Source organism: Thecamonas trahens (assembly GCF_000142905.1).
Source record: "Thecamonas trahens ATCC 50062 unplaced genomic scaffold supercont1.60, whole genome shotgun sequence".
Taxonomy (NCBI): domain Eukaryota; order Apusomonadida; family Apusomonadidae; genus Thecamonas; species Thecamonas trahens.
In genome coordinates, this window is record NW_013657620.1 from 24,207 (window position 1) to 39,595 (window position 15,389).

Sequence of the window (15,389 nt, forward strand, 5' to 3'; positions counted from 1 at the left end):
GCCTCGTACCTACCGCCCACTCCCCAACCCCCCCCCCCCCCCCCTTCCCCTCTTCATACACACATGCCTGTACGGTGGGTGGTAGAACCCGGTGTGTCCGTCTCGGCTGCCGTCTCCAGCTACCGTGTCTTCCAGCCAGGTGAGGTGGTCGACCTGCCTCGTGTTGCCGTGGCCAAGGCTCATGCTCGCTTTGCCCTCGCTGTCTCGGCAGCTACCCTCCTTGCTCCACTCATCGATCATGTGGTATGGCGGAGGTTCTCCGAGTTCCAAGCCCTGGCAAGCACTCTGAGGAGTGTCGCTGCATCGGCTGGAGGTGGCCTCGCCCTCCACATCGATGACTGCCTCCTCGCTCTGCCGAAAAAGACCTTCCGCCATCCGCTGCGCCTCTTTGGCCTCTTTGACGAAGATCATCTCTCAAAGCGCGCTCATGCGCTTGATGCCTTTGTAGCTGCCCTCCTGAGCCATCGCTCGGTCATTGCCCTCACTCCCGTCGCAGACTTTCTCTGCCTCCCACATCACATGGCTGACCCGGCCGACCCGCCACCGCCAGCCTCGTCACCGCTGGCTCCGCCGGCCACCACCAACCTTGGCTCAAACTTGGATGTGAGCTCGCAAAGTGACGTCGCTTCTGCTCCCGACTCGAGCGCTGCCTCGGCTGCCCTCGCTCCTGACTTGCCGCCGGTCTCGCCCTCGGCTCTTGAGGCTGCATACGGCTCGGTCCCGCCGCCTGCCTTGCATCGTCGTCTTGTCGCCGACGTTTCCTTTGCACCGCCGCTGGCCTCGCCCACTACCTCGCGCACGCTTGCTGACATCCTCGGCTCACCGGCCGCATCTAGCTAGAATTAATGACGAGAGAGAAAATACTCCCTCCTCCCCCCCTTCCCCCTTTCCCCCGCACTTCGCAGGGACTCAAAACGCTTTTGCCGCGTGCCGGGGAGGAAAACCGTCCGGAATTTTTCACTTACCACCACCTCACAACACTCAGCGACAACGCTTGGAACAACAATGTGTACGCTCATCCTCATCAATGGAGATATTAACCACATCTGCTAGTAGCCCACAAGCTATTGTATTTACTTGGCGTGCTCCTTTTCGGCTGTTTGCCTTAAACCCTTGTGTCAGATGCAAGGGATACACCGTGGCAGACATTGTCCGGATGGCCAAAAGTTTCCCCTCCCCCCCCCCACCCTCCCCCCCCCCCCCCCCGCAGTAACTCACCCCACATCTTGACAGTGACCAACTTAACGAGAGTTGCGCTAGCTATGCTAGCGCTTGCCGCCACTGCGCATGCTGTCGGCTACTGCTACGTTGCTCATCCTGACTCTGTGACTCTGAAGTCTTCGGCCACCAAAGTGGACGATATTTTTGACGCTCCCGGCGGTGGCGTCAACAACCCCTGTACCGCGGCTGGACACACCAGCCTTACCACACCTCGTACCATGCCAACGGATACAGCTCCGAGCACCAACCGACCTGTGAAGGCGCTATGACAAACGCCTGTAGTATGGTTCCCAACGAGGTACGTGAGTATCGGGTTGTGCTCGGCCTTTGCTGCACTGACGCCGACATCGAGTCGGACAACTTTGTGCTCAAGGGACCGCGAGCAAGCGGACCTGACCTCAACGGGTGCATTGAAAAGGTGGATCACTCCAAGTCGTGCCCATTCGGCATGACCGAAGGTGCCATCAACTATCCGGCTCATCCCGACGGCAAAACGGGAGAGTACGGCTCGCCGCCGCACTCGTACGGCAACCGTGTCGAGTACTGCTGCGGTACGATCAAGTCTGCGGCCTCGGTCGACCAGGAGATGTGCGTCATCGCCGAGAGCATGCTTGGCACAAACGTTAATTGTCCTCCGGCCTTTCCCAACGGCAACCTCTACACCATCATTCCCCACTCACGCGGGACGAGCCTCCACGATTACTCGGGCGCGGGCTACACCCCCAACGCCTGGTACACCGCCTACCTCAGCAACGAGGACGACGGTAACCGTCCATGGTATCGTCCTGAAGCCCGCGGAGTGACTTCGCTCTCTCGATGCTGCACTGGCAGCGGGCCGTGGTCTGGCTGTGTTGCTTCTCCGTCGCACCCAACCATCTGTGGCACCGACAACCCCAACGGGAACCACGAGGGGTGCCTGTCTCCGACCGCCAGCTCGCCGCTCTGGGACATGACCTGCCACTCGTGCCCACACGGCGGATTTCCTTCGGCCTCGGTCGAGGATCGCCTCCGTACCCCGATCTCCGAGCCCAAGGTGTGCCAGTATGATCTCTGTGGAAACGGCGTCATCGACGGCGATGAGCAGTGCGACGTCTCGCGCTTCTACAGTAACGCCGACTACAATCTGGACTTGGCGGCCGTGGCCTCTGGCAGCCTGCCGGACCCGCGACCGATGTGCAGTGACCAATGCAAGTGGATCGTGCCACAGATGCAGGTCGACTACGACCAGACGACGTTGTCCAACAGCGTCGTCAGGATCACGCCCCGGCTCAACGCGCAATACGCGAGTACCATGGGCTTCAACACGGTCATGAACGTCAACTCGGATGCCGGCAACCAGGCAACCCTTGCTTCGCTCATGTTCAACTACGATCGCGTCGACTACATCATCGCCTTCTTCCCCTCGGGCACCGTCAAGGAGCTCAATGATCAGGTCCACGGCATGGAGACGTACGTCGAGTCGCCTGCAAACGACAACCAGGTCCAGATCCAGGCCCGCGGTCGTCTGGCCTCGTCAGATCCAAACACCCCCGGGAGAGACCTCGGCTACTCCGAGTGGTCCCTCCCCACCTCGCGGAGCGTCCGTCCGTGCGGCTGCAACGACGTCGGCGATGGTCGGCCGTCTAACATGATCGCCACCCAGTCGGTCGACTCGGGCACCATGTCGCTCTCCTGGATCCACAACTCCACGTGCGGCTCTGTCATTGCTGTCGGAAAGGAGGAGCTCCGCGATCCTGTTTCCGGCGATTGGGGCCCCAACGTCGTCATCGAGACCCGCACGCTTGGCGCCCTTTGTGGCCAAACCGTCGATGTCGTCAAGTACCGCCCGACCGAGTCGGACGTCGGCAAGACCATCCGCTTCTCGGCACACGTCGCCAACAACTTTAACGGCAACATCTTCCAGTCGTCTGCCGACTCGTATACCGCCCCGATCGTCGTCGCCTGGCAGCGGAGCTTCGAGGGCCGCGTCATCGCCCCCAACGGCGGCGGTGTCGGTGGCGCCGCCGTCACCGTCCAGCTCATCGACCCGGACACCATGGCAGTTCTCGCCGTCGCAAACAGCACTTCGACATCGTCGACAGCCGCTGGTGGCACATCGTCCACCGGCAGCTTTGTGGCTAACATCTACGCAGAGAACACGCCCAACAAGGGCCACATTATCCGCTACTTTGGCACGTCGGCCTCAGGCGCGCCGCTCGAGTGCGGCACAGCCGGCCAGACCGTGTGCGATGTGGCCAATGTCAAGGTTACCGGAGGCATCGTTTCCCTGAGCCTCACCGATATGGTCGTCCCTACTATCCGCGTCTTTATCAACCACGTCAACTCAACTTGCGAGTTCCAGCGCTCACGGGCCGATGGTGCTCCCGACCTCACCATCGCTGCTTTCACGTCGACAGACGCCAGCATGGCGCCCATCGAGACAACCGCCACGGTTGACCTGTTCCGCAACGCCGGCGAGCCGCATGGCGTTGTGGCCGATGGCCTCCAGATGGCTGCAAGCGTTGCCCTCGACATCACCTATGGTGATCACGTCTTCCGCATCGCGGCCATCAACAACTACAACTCTCTCGACGAGACGTCGGGCCCCCGATTTCCACCGACCTCCCGTCCTCGCCGCTGGGCTTTGTCATCACCGCCCCTGTTGTTGACATTATTGTCGAGGATGTGACCGTCCGCGACGTCGAGCTTGCGCTCTACTCTTCTCGCTGTGGCTACGATCTCGGTGGCGGTGTCGTGATTGCCAGTGGCCCAGGCCTCTGCTACCAGGCACGGTTCGATGTCGGCGTCTCGGCGTCACTTGTCACCATCCCCGCCCTCGCCGAGGTCACCTTTGACTACGAGCTTGCCATCTCGACCGCCGTCGATGCCGGTGAGCCGGTAACGCCTGATGTCCAGCTCCTGGCCACCCAGGCTGGGACCTTTTTCGACACCATCTACACGACTGGGCGGCGAGTCGACCTTGCGCTCCCCACCGATGTGCCGGCTGTTGTCCACTACCAGTTCCGGACCGACATCGACGTCGGAATCGACCAGATCCGCGACTACACATCGATGGAGAATTCGGTGGAGATTTGCAACACCGCATACGGCACGCCCTGCCTTGACTCGTACGATCCAAGCGTATGCTCGATGGCAACGATGTGCTCGCGCGAAGAAATTCGCACCCTTGCTGATGGCTCGGTCGTCGACACGGGCGGCCAGCCGATGACCGACAGCAGTCTCATCGCTCGCTACGGCAGCGTCTTCTGCGTCTTCCTCGAGCTCTCCGAGACGTACACTGTCTTTGACTCTATCGGCAGCAGCCATGTTGAGACCTGCTACGACGTCGAGGGCGAGGTCTCGGTCCGCGATCACGTCTCGGGATCGGCCGAGCGAGTCCTGGAGTACTCGGGCTATGTGGGTGGCAAGACAAACGATACGGACACGTCGGGCGTCCGCATTCCGCTGTTTGTCGACGAGCCGGCCATGGCCGCGCCGTTTGTTCGCGAGCTCGGCGTGCAGATCGCGCCCACGTACTATGCCGGCTCGGCGGCTGTCGACGACGAGGCTTGGCGCGGACCCGCCTCGCAGGCCGATCTCGCCATCACGGCACCGGTCACCCATGTGCTGGACGTTGTCGTCACGGGTCCCATTCTTCAAGAGAACGGCAACATTGTCGAGTTCTCCGTCAGTGAGCCGCTGCTCATCCTGCACGATCCTCCCGGAGACAGCTCGTACGTCGAGCTCGAGTCCGGAGCAGCGATTGTGGCGACGAGCGAGAGGGAGCGGATGTGGACCGAGGGTGACGAGATCGACTCGCTCTTTACACCCATTTTGTATTCCAATGAGGTCTCGGTGGGCAGCTCGCTTGGACCTCTTGACTTTTCGGTGGTTGCGGTCAGCTTTGAAACCTACAAGGCCGAGATCAATCACCTAGCGCATGAGCTCCAAAGCGGCGACCGCCTGGGCTCTCATGAGAGCGAGGCAGTCACGCGCACCACAATCGCAACGTCATCGCTACCGGAAGCCGCCTTTGAGGAGGGTCTCTCGGACGTCATCGTGCTCAAGACAAAGGTCTTCCGCGTGGTCGACACAAACATGGTCACCTTTGATCCCACAACCTGTCGTGCCAGCCGCAACACTTCCAGCTCGGTGTACAAGAAGGTCTCGGACGATGCCATCGCCGTTCACACCTGCGCCGACATCCGCAAGAACATCGCTCAGCTCCGCCACGATGCCGCTGCTGCCGTCCTCCAGTCAGACAGCGCGGTGACGACGGCAGTGCTGGACATGGAGATTGCGCGCTGGGAGAACATCCTCAGCATCCACAACCGGTCCCTGCATGAGGAGCCGATGGAGGGCACTACGGCGCAGGACCGGATCAAGTCGATTGTCTCGCGCGACTCGCAGCTCTCGCACTTTGGCCTCGACACGCTCGGCTTCAACGCCGATGACTCGACCATCTCGCTGTCGGGCGGACAGGAGCTGGTCCTCGAGTGGGAAATCGCAAAGTCTGAGGTGACGTTCTCGCAAGAAGTGTCCCACGCCACCACCCTTCCCATGACCTCTCGGCCCCGGCTCAGGTCCGCGGACTACGACATGGATGTGGACGACCTCACGCGGCGTGACATCATCGCCCAGTTCCTGGGTGATATGAGTATTCAGGCCAACAAGGCCTCTCAGACACGCCTTACCATCGCTAGCTTCGGCTACGAGAGCTCTTACGAGCGCAGTATCTACGATGTGTCCGAGAAGCGCTCCAACGACGAGGTGAGCGAAGGCAGTACGGCGCGCGTCCGCATTGTCCTCTCCGACAGCAACCTCGGCGATCACTTTGTCATGCGTATGGGCACCGATCCGCTCTTTGGCACTCCGGTCTTCAAGCTCCTCGACGGCAAGTCCCGCTGTCCGCACGTCCGGGGCACCATCCGGCGTGAAAGCGTGTCGCTGGTGCCGGCGACCGCGAACCAGGTGGCGGACGTGACCGGCGTGGCACCCGATGGATCGGCGTTCTGGCGGTACTCGCTGATCAACACCAACCCGGATGAGGGAGCCGACGTCTCGGTCTATGTCTCGCTCCTCGACAATGCTGGTGGCATGCGGGTCTTCCTCAACGGGCAGGCCATCGGGACCGGGACCGGGCCGTTTGGCTCGTTTGATGTCTCCATCCCGCCGCTCGCCTCCGGCGAGCCTGCGCCGCAGCTCCTCCTCGAGGCTCGCCGCGATGGAACCGACGCCTTTGTCTCGGGCCCCATCACCATCACCGCAGTGCCAACGTGTGAGTTTGGCATCGATTCAACGTCGCCGGACATTGACGAGGGTGTGTCCGAGCAGGTTGTCTCGGTCGAGTTTGTCTCGCCATGCGCGCAGGTTGTGTGGGCTGATGCGCTCGGCACGGGCGCGCCGTTTGCTGTCCTCCACGACGAGCATGAGCCGCACGACGAGACCAAGTACCTCATCACAGGCTTTGTCCGCAACCCGCTGTACTCATCGGTCAGCCGGTGGCGTGACCATCCACGGCTGACTCTTGTCCGCGTCCAGTACGCAGCGCTCGGGACCGAGGACTTTACCGATGCCTCGGGCACTGTCCTCCTCGACACCGGTGCAAACACGGCCGGCTTCGTCCATCTGTACAAGCGCAGCGAGGATGATGTCGATGGATCCGAGGCCATCTCGGCCGAGGGCATGTTTGGCCTTGGTGCCTTCACCTGGGATGTCTCGGCCCTGCCAGATGGCGAGTATGAGCTCGTTGCCGAGGCCATGTGCTCCACGCCCGGCTCGCAGGATCCGATCGTGATCTCGACGATGACGCCGCGAGTTCGCGGCATTATTGATCGCTCCATCCCCGACGCTGCCGCGCCGCCGCGTCCGTTCTCGGGCGAGTACATGCCTGGCGAGTCCGACGTCGAGTTTGCCTTTACCGAACCGGTCGACTGCAAGCGAGCAAAGGCGACGGTGACCGTCGCCGGCCAGCTGGCGTCGCCGGTCTCGATCGAATGCATTGGCACGCGAGTCCGGGTCTACGTCGACGCTGCGCTGGTGGACAACGCCGGGGCGCTGGCTCCAACCCAGTCCTTTGTCGTCGCCCTTACCTCGATCTATGACATTGCCGGCAACCCGGCGCCGGCGTCGTACTCGCACACGCTGCGGACGGCACCGCTGGATCCGTCGCGCGCGCGCATCACCGTCGCCGGCCTGGTGGGCAAGGGCCCTGTCACCGACTACGGCTCGCTTGCTAACTACACCGCCGTCATGGGCGATGTGCTGGCCAACGCCACCCGTGCCCAGTCGGGCCTGGTCTTTGGCGACGACCGCATCACCGTTGTCCGCCCGACCGTCCTCTCGTCGGGCGACGTCATGTTTGACGCCTTTGTCTCGGACGCCTCGCCTGCGGACCCCACCCTGCCGGGAGCTATCGCGCGCGATCTCATGGCTGCGATTGCCACCGTCGACGACGTCAGCGCTGGGCTCGCCTTTGACGAGCCGAGCGCCTCGCCGCGGTCGGCCCTGGTCCGATCGATCTCCACCGGCGCTCGTGCCGCTGGCTCGCTCCGCCTCAACATTGAGCCCGCCCTCGCCGACGTGCTCGAGCACACCCAAAGCGAGTGGCACGCCGTCCATGGGCAGCAGTCGTGGGAAGGTGAGCGCAAGCAGGTGATGGTGACCCAGACCATCGCCGCCACGCCGTCGCCGGCCGCCGCCGCGCCCATCACCCCCAGCAGCAGCTTTGCCCTCACTGCCGCCATCGCCGTCGCCGCCATCGCCACCGTTCTCCTCGTCGGTGTCGTCGGTATGCAGTTCAAGATCCTGTCCGCCGTCAAGGTTGCCGCCAACAAGCCGGCGTGGTCCGAGACCAGTGGCTTCACCGGCGACTCGATGACGACCATCGAGTCTGGATCCTCGTCCGAGTAGTAAACTCTGGCCGTCAAGTCACCTCCCGCCTCTCATCAGCTCCCAACACACAGACGATCGATCGATCGGTGCGGACTGCCACCGCCAACCGCTAATCACCTGTCAGCATCACACACACACACACACCCTTCTCCTCGTGCCTCCTCGCGCCCTTCACCTAACCGTGAGATGTGAGATGCCCATTGTCTGCGGCGGCGGAGAGAGCAGTGGTCTCCAGCTCCCCATTTGGCCATGTCCCGGCATGGAGTGGCGTCACGGTAAACCCCCCCCCCCCCCCCCCCCCCCCCCCCCCCCTCCCCGCACCCGCACAGCCTCGACACCCCGCACCTCTGCTCCACCACCAATTCCGCGATGTCGCCACACCCGCTTCACAAAGTCGCCATCGACACGGCTATGGAGGCATTGGGTTTGACTACGCACGGCCTGTGGAGGGGAAGCACTTGACTCTGTGGCAGCAGGGCACGAGGCGAGTGGCAGAAGCCAATCTTGAGACGAAGCCATGCGCGTGGGTGACAGGTCCGGGCCCTTGGGCGGACGGTGGGGGCTGGGAGTGGCGGGTGCGGTAGTAATGATAGTGGCAATAATGGTGGCGATCGGTCTGGCCGATGTGGCTGCGGCAACAACAACAACGACATCAGTGGGCGGGGGTGGATCTACGTGGATAGCGCCAAGTGTGTCCCAGTGTTTGCCGGATGCGACGGCGGTGCGGCAGCTGGTGGGGGTGGCCAACGGGGTGAGCGCCGTAGTGGCGGCCGATTTGGACGACGATGGCGACCACGATCTGGTGGTTGCCGTCAGGGTTGCCGACTCTGTGTGGTGGTATGAGAACGTCGACGGCAATGGAACGTATGGACCGGCTCGGGTGGTGTGCGCCGTGTGTGACGGTGCCGAGGGCGTGGCGGTCGGTGACTTTGACGACGACGGCGACATCGACGTGGCCTCGGCCTCATCTAGTGACAACTGCATCCGCTGGCATCGCAACAACGACGGTCTCGGCGGCTCGTGGACCACCTTTTTGCTCATGTCTGGTGCGAGCGGTGTGCGGTCGGTGGTGGCTGGCGACGTCAACAGCGACGGCTTGACCGACTTGGTCTCGGCCACCCGCAACAGCGGGTCACTTGTGTGGCTGCGGAACAACGGCGGGCTCGGGTCGCCGCTAATCATTGCCAGCGGCCTCGGGAGGCCAGGTGCGCTGAACCTGGGTGACATTGACGGCGACAACGACGTCGACGTTGCCGCCGTCTGCGAGAACGACAACGAGGTGGTGTGGGCAGAGAATACTGGCGGTGCCGGACTGGTGTGGACCGTCCACCGGCTGATCGGCTCGCTCAAGAACCCGTCTTCGGTGGCAATAGCCGATTTGGACGGAGACGGTGACCTGGACCTCACGGCCTCGGCATACTTTGGCAACGCGCTAGTCATGTTTAAGAACATCGATGGTCGTGGCAGCTTTGGGCCGCTCCTCGTGGTCTCGGCCAATGTAGACCGGCCATACCAGGTTGTGACGGAGGATTTGGACGGCGACGGCGACATCGATCTGGTAGTGGCCACCAATAGTTGGTCGACCAGTGATGTGGTATGGTTTGAGAACCGCGACGGACACGGCTCCTTTGGTGGGACCCGAGTGGTCTCATTCGGCCATCAAGGGTCGTCGTCGGTGGCAGTGGCAGACCTGGACGGCGACGGAGATCGTGACATTGCCGCCGCGTACTTTAACGACGACGTTGTAGGCTGGTTTGCAAACAGCCTCGAGGCAAACCGCGAGTACTATGCCGCAACCGACAACGTGGTGACCACGATTGTTGACGAGCTCAGCGAGATGGTTGTTGTGGACATTGATGGCGACGGCGACCGCGACGTCGTCTTTTCGGTCCAGGAGTTTTTCGGCTGGGTGGAGAACGTAGACGGCACCGGCACCTTCGCACCTTTCGTCGCCATCGACTCTACCGGATTTGGCGGCGCGAGCCAGCTAGCTTACGGCGACATTGACTTGGACGGCGACATCGATGTGGTCTCGGTCACGTCGACAGGCGTGCTTGCGTGGTACAGCAACGACGGTGGCAAGGGTGTAGCTTGGACGCAGCAGGTGATCAACTCCGCCGAAACGAACAACAACTATGCACTCGCCACAGGCGATGTCGACGGCGACGGGTGGTGCGACCTTGTGGCCGCCAGTATGGTCGACGACGAACCACTGGTTTTGTACAAGGGCTCGGCGAGCGGGTGGACGACGGTGGTGGTGGCGGAGACAACCAAGCACTTTCGCAAGTTGGCCCTTGTTGACCTCGACAGCGACGGCATTCTTGACTTGGTGGCGTGCAACAAGTCGGAAGTGTACTGGTTCCCCAACATCGGCGGCGAGTTCGGGGCTGGCATCCAGATCGAGGCTGACACTGGAGCGTTTGTGATGTCGGTGGCGACGAGCGACATCGACAGCGACGGCGATGTCGATCTGGCGTTGACTAGCGGCACCTCGGTCCATTGGTACGAGAACATTGACGGTGCTGGGACGTTTGCCGCAGCGCGTGTGCTGGCGGTCGGGACGAATGCAAACGACGTGACGCTGGCCGACATGGACGACGACGGCGCTGTGGACATGATTGTCTCTCGCAGCGACAAGGTGTATCTGTACCCTAACCTCCACAACGCGAGCTTTGGTGGTGGGCAACTACTCAAGACGGTCGCCTCAGAGGCATGGATCAGCGTGGCCATCGACATCGACGACGACGGTGATCTCGACTTGGTGGTCGGCGCCGACAACGGCATTGCGCACCTGGTCTTACAAACCTCGCGCAGCCCGTTCAAGGTCACATATGAGCCGACCGAGCGGGGGCTGGATGATCCGATGTGCGTTCGTGGAAACGCGACGGCTGTTGCGTGCTGGGGGGCATCGCTGGCTCGCCTCTCCAAGTGCACGACCGACACGCTTGCTCTTCCGCCCGGAGAGTACGACTGCCCTCGGCTGAGCCACGTTCGCGAGCACCGGCGCTCAATCCGAATAGCAGCAGCTGAAGCGAGCACCGTGAACTTTGCTTGCGATGGCAGGGTGTTGTTTCAAGTCGGCGCAGATGAGGACTCGGTCGGCCAAGTCGAGGTTGTGGGCATCCGGATCAAGGCAACCGGGAGTGTGGCCACGGTCGACGGGGTGCCGGGCCTTCGTGTGGACGCTGCCGGCGGTCGACTTGTTCTGCGCAACGTGACGATAGAAGGCGGGACGTCGACGGCGCGCCCGACGCTTCTCTCGGGCGGCACCGGCGGGTGCGCGCTGGCGGTGAACGGCGGGACGATCGAGGTGATTGACTCTGTTGTGAGTGGTTGCACAGCGTCGGGGAGTGGCGGGGCGCTAGCCTCGGTCGGCATTGGAAGCACAATCCATGTTGTCCGGTCCGAGATCTCAGACTCGGTGGCTGGCGGGCTCGGCGGAGGGCTGGCGGTCATTGATGGTGGGCTGGCGACGCTCCACTCGGTCGTCGTGGCACGCAACTCTGCCGAGGAGGGTGGTGGGCTGGTGGTGGCTGACGGAACGGTAGTGGCATGTGAAGCGACGATGACGGCCAACCGCGCAAGCAGGTCTGGCGGCGGCGCGCGAGTCCTAGCCGGCGGCATGCTCAATACGAGCAGCAGCACGTGGGAGGCGAACACGGCCGGCGTGGCTGGTGGCGGGCTGATGGTGGCGGTAGGCGGGCTAGTGAGCCTGGAGTCGGACACGCTGACGGCGAACGCCGGTGTGATCGGCGGTGGGCTTGCCGTCGGGTCGCAGCCAGACGCGGCCGCGGCCGCGGCGACTGTGGCTGATATTCCGACAGCGGCGTCAACGTACGGCATCGACCGTAGCTCAGTCGCCAGTATTTCCTTGGTCGATGTGGTGCTGAGCGCAAACACAGCGAGCAAGGTCGGTGGCGGGCTGTTTGTGTGTGAGGCGCGGATCAATGTGGCTGGCGATGCGACCAAGTGGGAGGGCAACACGGTCGGGTTCTCACCTTTGGTGCGATCGTCGGGCGACGCGTTTGTGTGCGCGGCAATCGAGAGCGGCGGCAGCGGGTGGAAACGCGACGTAGCCGACATGTTGCCGTGGCTCCGGATTGAGCGGGAAGTCTTTGACAGAGACGGAAGAGGGTGGGAGATCCATGGCCCGATGGCGTCGCTGGCGTGGGTTGTAGCCCCGCCCGAGCGCGTGGAGGCCGGAGGGCGGGTCGCTGCAAGCATTGTGACGCGCGACTGGCTAGGTCAAGACGTGGTGTATGAGACAAGTGTGGTGGCGACGACGTTTGCGGCGTCGGCGGTGCTGGAGCCTTTCGATCTCCCAGACACGCTACTGGAGACGATTGTAGTGGCGCTTCCCGAGGCTGTGCTCGGAGTGGCGGACGTGGAGGAGGCGCCCGGGCGTGTTGTGATCTTGGTGGAGGCGGTGACGGACGGAAGCGGTCGCGGACTTCGAGTGGCGGGCCTGGATGCTGGTATTGAGATCACGGGCTGTGGTATTGGCCGCGGTGCTGTTGTTGCGGATGGAGTGACGACGTGCGTAGCGTGCGGACCGGGGACTGACTCGCCGGACGAGTCGTTTGGCGCATGCGAAGGCCTCGGCGAGTGTCCGATCAATGCACTGCGGTTGCAGACGAACGCGACAAACGAGCCGTGCATGTGTGCGCCCGGTTTCTGGAGCCGGGACGGACAGGTGAACGTGGCGTGCGAGGCGTGCCCTGTGGGAGGCCGGTGCGATGGAGGACTGAGCCGGCCCGTGGCGCAACCGGGCTTCTACCCGGATGCTGGAAACCCGACGCTGTTCTTGGCGTGCCCGAATGCGGGCGCATGTGTGGGATCGGGGGCGTGTGCCGAAGGGTATGTTGGGCGACTCTGTGCCGAGTGTCGAAGCGGATACTATCGGCTCCGCGGGCAGTGCTTCAAGTGTCAGACCGGGCTGAACGGGGCCGTGACGGGGCTGCTTGTGATCGGCGCTGCAGTGGTCGGCGCGGTGCTTGTGGGCTTCAACCTCGCGGAGAGCGTGCGGTACAAGTTTGCGGCAGTGATGATCGGGCTCAACGCGCTGCAGATCTCTGCGCTGTACGGCAAACTCGATCTGGACTGGGGCGAGTTTGCGGCGGTGTACTTTGACATCATCTCATCGCTCAACCTCAATCTCGAGCTGACAAGTCCTGAGTGCAGCCTGGCGGCCGGGACGGATGTGTGGGTGGCCAAGCTTGTGCTGACGCTGCTGCTCCCGGTGTTGGCCGTGTGCGTGCTGGTTGCGGTGGGGCTGGGGTTTTGGTGCGCGATCAAGGCACGCGTGCGATGGTTTGCCGGCAAGAACCGGGCGCAGCTGGTGGCTGCCGTCCAGCGGGCGTGGTTCCAGTTTCTTGTCCTCCTTTACCTCCCGCTGACGAGCGCGGCGCTCTCGGTCTTTGGCTGCCGGCGCGACGAGGCTCGGCGGTGGGTGCTTGACGCCGATCCGGTGCGGAGCTGCTACAATAGCGCATGGTGGGCGGGCCTGTTCCCGATCGGGCTCGCCGGCGTCGGTGCGTATGCGCTGGCGATGCCGGGGATGGTGGTATGGCTACTCTCACGGCGACGCGCGACTATGGACGTGGTCACCTTTACGTTGCGGTACGGGTTTCTTGTTGGGCGGTTTGCGGTCGATTCGTGGTGGTTTGAGGCGGCGATTATGGCGCGGAAGCTATCTGTGGTCGGGTGCATGACGTTCTTCTTTACCGACGACGGCAAGGCCAACGCGGCGGTGTTTGCGCTGGCGGGCAGTCTGCTGCAGCTGGTCATGACCCGGCCGTATCTGGCGCGGATCCACAACCAAGTGGCGGTTGTAGTCCTCTGTGCCACCATGTCTGTCCTCTACGCTGGCACCTTTGCGGATCGGACGTTCCGGCGGGTCGGCGTCGCCGCCGGCATCGCCGTCAACCTGGCCGCCATCGTCGGCGGAACAGCGCTCGACGTGTGGCGGATGGCGCAAAGCGAGAAGGCGGCCGAGACCCTCATGTTCCAGCCGGGCTCTTTCCACATGGACACAGAGGTCGAGGTCGAGGATCCAGTGGCTGCCACGGGGACGTTCACCACCACCGTCGAGCTCGACATCCTCGGTCAGCCCGAGATGGGCTCGAGTCCGGCCTCCTCGCTCGGTCCTTTCGCGACCGAGGGCTCGTCGATTTCGACCGCAGTGGCTTGCTCGACGCCTGGTCCCGGCCCGCCGACCGGCCCGCCGACCGTCGTCTCGTCAGCGGCGATGCTGTCACTGCCGTCGGCAGGTGCCGAGGACTCAGGCACCTTGACCACAGTGGGTGTGGATTCAGAGTGAACACCCCAGGCTGGGGTGCGTCGCGGCAGAGTGGTAGTCGGGTCATTGAAAAGCGATCGAGTTGAATCTACATATTGGTTCTACGAGGCGATTTCGAGCGGAATACGCAACCGAGTTCTACTACGATGAGCGCAACGAGTAGCTGATAGTTACGACTACATGTGGTTAGAGTTTGGTCGTTGAGCATGGCTTGTATTATCGGACAGAAGACGGTGAAGCATGGACGCTGGTGATGAGACCAGAGAGTGCTCTACTCGGACCACAATTGAGACACAATAATAAAAATCATTAAGAATCGTCTCCAAACGGCGAGAAATAATGCTTTTACATATTTTAACGTGTGAAAGTAGATTTTTTTTTAGAATTATGGCTGTGGTGCTTTAATATTATTATTATATGAACGTAAATTTATATAAGTATATGGTTGAGATAATTTTTGTTTGCTTCGAGACCTGGAACAATCGAATCTCTTCCCGTTGCACACACAAGCTATATTCACACTACAGAGCCACATTGCAGCGTGAACGCCGCAATGATGGTGGTGCGTCTTCATCCCGTTGTGTCAAAGTATGAGGCGGGAGTATTGAGGGCGGGAAGCGTTGTTGGGAGGCTCGAGGCCCTGAGGAGGGTGGGCCGGCACATGCGCGTTCAACGGCACGAGTGACCAGACCGTTCTTCGACCGTTCCTGAGACCGCCCAAAGAACACTTGATCGTTCCCGGACCGCTTCTGAATAACGTCGTCAGACTATTCCTGGAACGATATCCCAAAGAACGCGATGCCCAAGCTTTCCTCTTGCGCCTGGTCATCGCTGATGACCTCTGACTTGTGCGTGAGCCGGAGCACGACCTGCACCACTTCCGTGGCCTTCACGGCCAGCGGTGCATCCCCCCCCCCCCCCCCCCTCCCCTCCCTCCCTCCCCCACAGCGACCCCATATAACCACTGCAGGACCGCTCTCACGTTCTTTTCAACACA

The 15,389-nt window shown here is 62.3% G+C and overlaps 3 protein-coding genes across 3 annotated transcripts in view; all 3 read left to right on the forward strand.

Annotated features, from left to right (window-relative positions):
- Positions 1-840, forward strand: part of AMSG_10524 (uncharacterized protein) — a gene marked incomplete at both ends in the record, with an annotated part of 1,542 nt that extends 702 nt beyond the window's left edge. The window contains one exon of the mRNA XM_013898012.1: positions 86-840. Coding sequence (XP_013753466.1) covers positions 86-840 — 755 coding nt within the window. The remainder of the gene's footprint in view (positions 1-85) is intronic.
- Positions 841-1,504: 664 nt separating this feature from the next.
- On the forward strand, positions 1,505-8,112 carry AMSG_10525 (uncharacterized protein; the record flags this gene model as incomplete). Its single annotated transcript, XM_013898013.1, has 2 exons — positions 1,505-3,743; positions 3,797-8,112. 2 exons carry the CDS (start codon positions 1,505-1,507, stop codon positions 8,110-8,112), a joined length of 6,555 nt encoding a protein of 2,184 aa, XP_013753467.1.
- Positions 8,113-8,611: 499 nt separating this feature from the next.
- Positions 8,612-14,413, forward strand: AMSG_10526 (fibronectin type III domain-containing protein; the record flags this gene model as incomplete). Its single annotated transcript, XM_013898014.1, has 2 exons — positions 8,612-8,617; positions 8,825-14,413. 2 exons carry the CDS (start codon positions 8,612-8,614, stop codon positions 14,411-14,413), a joined length of 5,595 nt encoding a protein of 1,864 aa, XP_013753468.1.
- Positions 14,414-15,389: the final 976 nt, after the last annotated feature.